This window comes from Nicotiana tabacum, chromosome 3, assembly GCF_000715075.1.
Source record: "Nicotiana tabacum cultivar K326 chromosome 3, ASM71507v2, whole genome shotgun sequence".
Classification (NCBI taxonomy): Eukaryota; Viridiplantae; Streptophyta; class Magnoliopsida; order Solanales; family Solanaceae; genus Nicotiana; species Nicotiana tabacum.
The window spans coordinates 76,561,870-76,569,777 of record NC_134082.1 but is presented as its reverse complement, the minus strand read 5'-3'; the positions used below and the strand labels follow the sequence as shown (position 1 = coordinate 76,569,777).

General features: G+C 33.9%; 1 protein-coding gene across 1 annotated transcript; it reads left to right on the top strand.

Annotated features, from left to right (window-relative positions):
* Positions 1-845: 845 nt before the first annotated feature.
* On the top strand, positions 846-7,315 carry LOC107796524 (karrikin insensitive 2 receptor CA-like). Its single transcript, XM_075249559.1, has 2 exons — positions 846-1,379; positions 6,791-7,315. The coding sequence occupies exons 1-2, from the start codon at positions 1,012-1,014 to the stop codon at positions 7,233-7,235; spliced, it is 813 nt and encodes a 270-aa protein (XP_075105660.1). The 5' UTR covers positions 846-1,011; the 3' UTR covers positions 7,236-7,315.
* Positions 7,316-7,908: the final 593 nt, after the last annotated feature.

Genomic DNA, 7,908 nt, shown 5'->3' with positions numbered 1-7,908 from the left:
TGAAAATGGTAAACGATGAGCCCATTATTCATCATTTTTTGAACCTTGCGACATTTGCCTCGGGGATTTCTTAGTTAAAAAAAATGAGACACAAAATAACTTGCTTTCTGGTGTGTGGATCAATCAAATGTGACAAAAAGAAATAGTTAATTTAGAGAATTAGAATTGAAATTAGAAAGTAAAATCGTAAGAACCATGAAAAAAGACTATACATAAAGAAATAAAAATAAAATTGATGAGAAGGTAAATATATTATTTAATTTAGTGAGAAAAATTTATCCAATTAACTCACTCAATCTTATGTCTACTAATGTTAAAAATTATTAAAATTTGAAATCTTTTATTAATAATTATATAAATATAAATTATGGAGTATATATTATATAATAATATAGTTGTATTTTTTTATTTTTGGGGCCTTAATTATTTGGAGGCCTAAGGCAAGGGCTTCACTTGCCTTACCCTAGAACCGCCCTTGCCTATAAGATATTATTACTTTATTTATATCATATCAGCACAAGTGAATTTATGATTTAATTAAATGGTTCAACTTTTATTACCAAACGAATATATTTTTAAAATTATGAATATTTTAGTAGTTTTCGTATAATAAATATTTAGTGTAATTTAATCCATTTTATAAAGTTTCTTCTCCTATCAATATTAAATTTATATCAAAATTATACAATTGTAAAATTAAAGATAAAAAATTTCTTTAATTATCTATCATGTTTCTTTTTTTTTCTTTATGGACTAATTTATAAATAATAATTTTTACTGCAAATAAATTAACTAGTTCATTATACTATCGGCCGTGAGAATATAAATTCACCAACAAAAAAATTAAAAAAAATAGGCTTTAAAAAATCTCACACAAACCGACCCTCAGGTCCTCTCAAGTCTCAAGTCTCACCCCCTCGCCCCCACATCAAAGAACAAACCCAAATATTCCTACTACTTATAACTGTGGCTGCTAAAACAAATTAGTGAAGAAAAGTGGAATAGTTAAATATGGGTATAGTCGAAGAAGCACACAACGTGAAGATCCTAGGATCAGGTGAGCAAACCGTAGTGTTAGCCCATGGGTTCGGAACAGACCAGTCGGTGTGGAAACACTTGGTTCCTCACTTGGTTGACGATTATAAGATCATATTGTTTGACAATATGGGTGCTGGAACAACTAATCCTGACTACTTTGACTTCGAGAGATATTCTAGTCTAGAAGGCTATGCTTATGATGTGATTGCGATTTTAGAGGACCTCAAAATTCCTGGTTGCATTTACGTCGGTCACTCTGTTTCTGCCATGATTGGCGTCACTGCTTCAATCGCTCGTCCTGATCTTTTCACCAAACTTGTCACTGTCTCTGCCTCTCCAAGGTTTCATTTCTCTCTTAATTTTAAAGTACTATTTACTGTTGACCTAGTTCTGTTTGTTTCCTTCATTTTCTGTGTAAACCCCTATGTGTAGGCCAAAATATGTTGCGAATATAAGTAAGAATACATAATTAACTATCTTAGTAATCGAAGTTTATGCAAAAATAATTATCATGTATTTGTTAATTTGGTATAATATCAAATGTGGATTAATTTACACTGTGTTTGGATCATTGTTCCCCATCGTTTCATAATGTATCGTATTGTATTGTACTGTACTGTATTGTATCGTTTTGATGGATACAACGTTTGGATAGACTGTATCGTTTGCTGTTGTTAAATAACATCTTTATTGTTTGGCTTGACTGTATTGTACTGTACTGTACTGCTAAGTTTACTAAAATACCCTCAATTATTTTATTAAAGGTTGGAAAGAGGTATAACACTTGAGACTAATGGTAGGGTCGAAGCATCTATATCTATGATTATTTTTTGCTATTTACATGTTAAATGGCATGTACTTGTCAAAATATGTAGTACTAAATGCTATTCTTTGAAAAATGATATATCAGATCTAATACGGACACAAGTAGAAGATAACTAAACAACCACAATATAGAGAAAACACATGAAGTGGAATGATATTGTTCCGTATCTCAAATAATTCCAAACTTAAAGTGCATAATATAATAAAAATTTCTAGCAACATGACATATAAAATTCATATCGATCTAGTCAAAGTCTATAAAATCCTCAATAGCTAAAGCACAAAAAATATTTAGTCTAACTCAATTGCCAGGTGACGACATCAAGGTTAGTAAAAGAAATTTGCGGTCTTCCAATGGACACCCAATTAGTGTGCGTCACAAGTCTGCATGTTTGCAAAGAAATATATAAGCTTTCATGTGCATACTAGGCTCTAAATCCAACACTTGTACCATTTGCCATATCTCACTCTCAGGAATAGGTGGCATAGTTGAAAGGCGATTAATTGCATTAGCCAAATTATTCATCCCACCTCTCAACATATCAGTCATGCCTTCAAGATGATCATGTTTAGATTTTTTATTCCTGCTAGAAGTCGGTACCTCTGAATATGCATTAGATTTACGTGCTTCCTGAGTTGATTGATATTGCTCATGTTGTCCATGTTCCTCGATATTTTCCAAAGAGGCAGCATTCATGGAAATTAGTTCATCTACCTTATCAATAGTCAATGGACTATCACGTGATTTTCTCAAATTATTACAAGCACCCCTTTTTACCATATCTGCTCCAGTCTCAGCTTGCTTTCCAGTAGCTTTATCCCTTCCATATAGCTCAATTAGCTTATCATAATTTCTAATCGGCTTGTTTCTCCGTTCAGCAGCTTCAGGCTTAGCCTGCACACAAAAAAAGTACAATATAATAATGCAAAAAATGAGGTTGGATACCTAACAAGGATTTTTCCATAACTATTTAGAACAGTCTCATTCTTGTACATTTCAAACAGAGCAAGCACATCTTCTCGACTAGTAGTTGAGCATGAACACAATGCATTTATCCTCTATATCTTGATAAAACAGTTAAGCTGACCATATATTATCTTTTTGAGGATATATCCATCTTTTCTATTAGCAACTTATAGAATGATATGAGAGTATCCCTACCTCTCACGCACCACCCCAAAATAAACATGTTTTATTGCATAAACATAGATCAGAATCCAATTTGTTAATGATAATACAATAACTGAAGTTATCATCGTGGATTATGCGAAAGAACAAAACTGCTAAAAATTAATGTACCTGTATCAATTGATCCCATACTTTAGATTCAGCATTCCACATATTTGTGTTGGAATCCCATGCAAACCCGCTCATCCCATTTTGAAAGGTGTCATAACACTTGCTAAATTTTGTTTTAATATTTCTCATTCGGTTGTGAACTCTCTCCTTCTTAAAAACTTTATCTGGAAATTTTGATTGCATCTCTTTCACTATATTATCAATCGCGTGTGGAGTAAAAGTTCCACCAACCTTGTTTCCAAGTGTGTGCTCATGATAGAATGCATCAATTAAGGCATCATCCATAACATTTGACCAAATACAAATAGTGTTATCTGAAAGATTTGTGTCGCTTGAGGATGCCTTTGACTTTTTCGGCATATTGATAACTACATAATTAAGAGATATTCATAAGACTTAATGAAAAATTAAGCAGACATAAAATAAAATAAATGCCCAAATGAAATAAAATAAATGCATAGTACATAATACATTTTATTTAAACAATAGCCGAAATTAATTTCAAACAACATCAAATAAATAAACACGAAAAAATTTGTTGACTTTTTTTCTCCTAGAAGATTAAACTTGATAATTAGCCCACATGCCAGCTGCTATGCCATCTCTAATCAACTCCCCCTTTCTAAACTCCTCACTACTTTCCCTAGGATTTGGTGGTTCTTCATGCACATCATTATCATTCATAAGCTCCGCATCAACTTGTGCAAGTAACTCATCATTTGGATCTGCACCTCTTAAGTAGTTGTGCAAAATACAACATGAAAAAATAATAAGCTTTTGGGTTTCAACACCATATGACGGTTCAGTTGAACTAGAAATTATAGGAAATCTCTTTTTAAGAACTCCAAAAGCTCGTTCAATAGCATTACACAAAGATGCGTGTCGACGCAGCAGAGCGACGACCGGGGAGCGGGTTCCCCCCTTCAGATTAAATAATTCACGAGGATTTCGAGGTGGATTTCTTGAATACTCTTTCAAGTGATATCGCTCCCCACGATAAGGCGTAATAAGTCCACTTCTCATCATCAATCCAGCATCAACAAGGTAGTATTTTCCTAAAGATAAAAAGTAAAAGCTTTAATTATTTATTCATCACATCTAACTTTCCCTATATAAATATATAAAATATTTACCTTCTGGAAGCTTTAGCGGGTCTTGTCTATTTAACGCTTCTTTCATGATTCTTGAATCAGATGCCGTCCCTTCCCAACCAGCTAACACATATGTGAATTTTAAATCAAATGTGCATGCAACCAATACATTTTGTGTTGGATAATCTTTTCTTCCACGGTATCTAGGTGCTTCACGTTGTGAAACTTTAACACGTATATGTGTTCCATCAATTGCACCAATACAATCCTGACATTATTATAATAAATTATATGCAATCAACCTTGAATTTAGCTAAAAGTTAATAAAATTGTATTTGTGTTCACCTTAAAATATGGGTAGAATCTTGGGCTGCTGGCAATTTCAGAAGGAACTTGAGAGCCATCAGGTTGTTTAATAAATTTTTCATATAACCCCAAGATCGCTCGTAGGACAATATGAAAATGACGACTAACCGACTCCCCAGATCGTCGAAAGATAAAAGCTAACTCGCGATTTGTCGTATTATGCGCTAACAGGTAAAGTGTTTTTGCAACTTGCTCTTCAACTGTAGCTTGAAGTGTTGGTCTAAGATCACCCTCTCTAACTAACATCTCACATAAATCGGTAAAAGCTAAAGGGGTCATTCTAATAATATTACGACAAAGTTCAGTTGAGAATAAATGACTCAATAATTCATGTTTAACTTGTTCACTTTCCAGTCGTATATCATGTGTGATTGTACGTCGGTCATTTTCAATTTCACGTACATAAGTCCAAAACCAAATAGCTACTAAGCAAGCAGCATATGTAGCTAAAGAGCTCACTTGTTCCAATATCTGTCTATTATTTTGATTATTCCGATCAACCATCTATAATAAAATTAAGTGAGATACATTAACCAATATCATAGATGAACTAACCAGAAAAAATACTGAAAAGATTCAACAAAGTGACAGCAGTAATACCAAATAATTGACAGAAAAAACAAGCAGACAAATACACCCCATTAGCAATCTGAAGTAGTTCAACATAAAACGATATGAAAGTGATGTAAATTATACAAATACATAATGATATGAAAGTGATAACAAGCAGACATACATAAAGTAGTTCAATGTAAAGAAAGTGACGTAATAAGAGCAATGATGCAACAGAAATAATACTATAATTCATAGCCGTCGATATTTATATTTCATATGTTTACAAAAGTGAATTGACTACAACGACTCCACTCAACGAAAATAGATGAAAGAGAGGATACCATCGTTGGAAAGAGACCTAACCTGTAAAAAGTTGGTTGGAAATTGGAAAGAGACGATACCGTCTGTTGACTTGCACGGCAGAAACAAGATGAGACAAAGTACTTATTATGGTGAATATAATATAAATAATAGGGTAAAGGGTAAAATTGAAATATAGAATAATAAGTGTGGGCATAATTGGAAAGGAAAATACGAAACAATCCCACCACACGGATTTGGTTGTTTCATAAAATGGGGTTTTTCATTGTTTCGGAACAATGGATTAAACAATACGATACAATCAGTTTTATATAAACAATCAAAACAAACATTGTATGTGAGGTAACAATACAATACAATACAACCGGAAACAACCATCCAAACACAGTGTTATTTTCATTCGGCCGTATTAATTATTCTCATTTTATCCTTAATGTCACGAGTTTATAATTATTATAGAATGTCATATTTGTTTAAGTTTTTTTTAAAAAAAAACATGTTCACATAAAATGAGACAGATAGAACGACAACAACAACAAGCCCAATGAAATCTTACAAGTGGAGTTTGGAGAGGGTAAAGTTTACGCGGACCTTACCCCTACCTCATTAGGGTAGAGAGGCTATTTCGGAAAGACTCTCAGCTCAAGAAAAGTAAAAATGAAATAATGAACAGACAGTAGAAACAATGAGGTAATTAGACATGAGTGCAAATGAAAATACGTGCAATAACAGATATCTAAAAATACGACACTATAAAAATAGAGTCAATCTTGTTAGAAATAATGACACAATGTGAAATAGCAAAGGGTTAGACATAGCAAAATACAAGACAAAATGAGACAAATGAAGTAAATTTTAATTTTTAAAAAATAATTTACAGGCCTAAACAATTTTTTGTTTTTTTTGGGAATGGGGGTGGGGGTTTTTTTTGGGGGGGGGGGGGGAAGTAGTTTGCAGAACAATGTTCTCTAGTTCAATTCCTCGTTTCTCAAAATTCCTGTGTTGATAAGATGTTTGATGACCCAATGGTTGCATCATTTACTAATTTGGTAATCAAACAAGTGCTGTTTACGCAGGGTCTGCAGCTGCACTTTCCTTTTCCCAATGTCTTTGTTTTCTATTGCAAAATATTGTTTTGATCTAACTTTCTATCTTCGGAGTGGTTACTGCGCATGAGGAACTGTTAAGAACTCCACTTCCTTCTTTCACTTTATTTTATATTTTAAGGAAAAATTCAATTCTGGATCTGCCGCTGTGTTCAAGCGATATATTAAAAATTATAATTTCTATTCAGGTATCTGAACGACTCGGACTACTATGGAGGATTTGAACAGGAAGATCTGGATCAATTGTTCGAAGCAATGAGATCAAATTACAAAGCATGGTGTTCAGGATTTGCACCCTTAGTTGTAGGAGGAGACATGGACTCCGTGGCAATTCAGGAATTCAGCAGGACATTGTTCAACATGAGACCGGACATAGCACTAAGTGTGTTACAAATCATATTCCTAAGTGATTTAAGGCATTTGTTGGCTCATGTAACTGTCCCATGTCACATAATTCAGAGCATGAAGGATCTGGCCGTGCCTGTGGTGGTGTCCGAGTACCTCCACCAGCACCTCGGTGGGGAGTCTATCGTGGAGGTGATGTCCACGGAAGGCCATCTGCCGCAACTCAGCTCACCGGATGTTGTTATTCCGGTGCTGCTTCGCCATATTCGTCATGATATTGTCGTTTAATTATTATTAGTACTAGTACTAGTGTAGCAGCAAGCAAAGTTCACTTGCTTGGAATAATGGATGTTGTACAAAATTGACCATCTTGCCTTGTAGTTGCCATCTCCATCTCTTGTTAAATTTTAACGAATATGCAGGATGCATCAGCATAAGAAACCAAAAAGGAAAAGGTCAAACGTATTGAGGCAAAATGTGGGTCCATGGAATGAAATTAATGGGCAGCGTTGGATGGTTCTTCTCCTTTTGAGCTACTACTCCGGTATTAAATATTACTCCCTCGGTTCCAATTCGTGTGAATTGGTTTGACTGGGCACGGAATTTAAGAAAAAATGAAGACTTTTGAAATTTATGGCCATAAATAAGTTAAAAGGGACCCAAAGTATTTGTGTGGTTATAAAAGCTTCTCATTAAGGGTAGAGTCGAAGTTTAAGCTAAATTGTTTTCAAATTTAAAAATGGGTCATTCATTTTAGAACGGACAAAAAAAAAATAGGTTCACATAAACTGAAACAGAGGGAGAGGGAGTACTTAATTTGACATTTTTAGAGAAAGAAGAGGTCATTTATTATGTTCTTTTTCTTTCAAATACACTCTTTCTATCCAACTGGTCTAATACTTAGTTAAGAGAGTTGTTTGGGAATATGTTCGCCAAGTAACAAAGCTTTAGAGAATTTTGT

What these genes read in the sequence shown, in the direction of transcription:
- LOC107796524 (XM_075249559.1), top strand. Translation starts at nt 1,012, where the DNA reads ATGGGTATAGTCGAAGAAGCACACAACGTGAAGATCCTAGGATCAGGT. An exon ending in ACTGTCTCTGCCTCTCCAAG is followed by an intron (nt 1,380 to 6,790) that starts GTTTCATTTCTC and finishes ATTTCTATTCAG; the next exon opens with GTATCTGAACGACTCGGACT.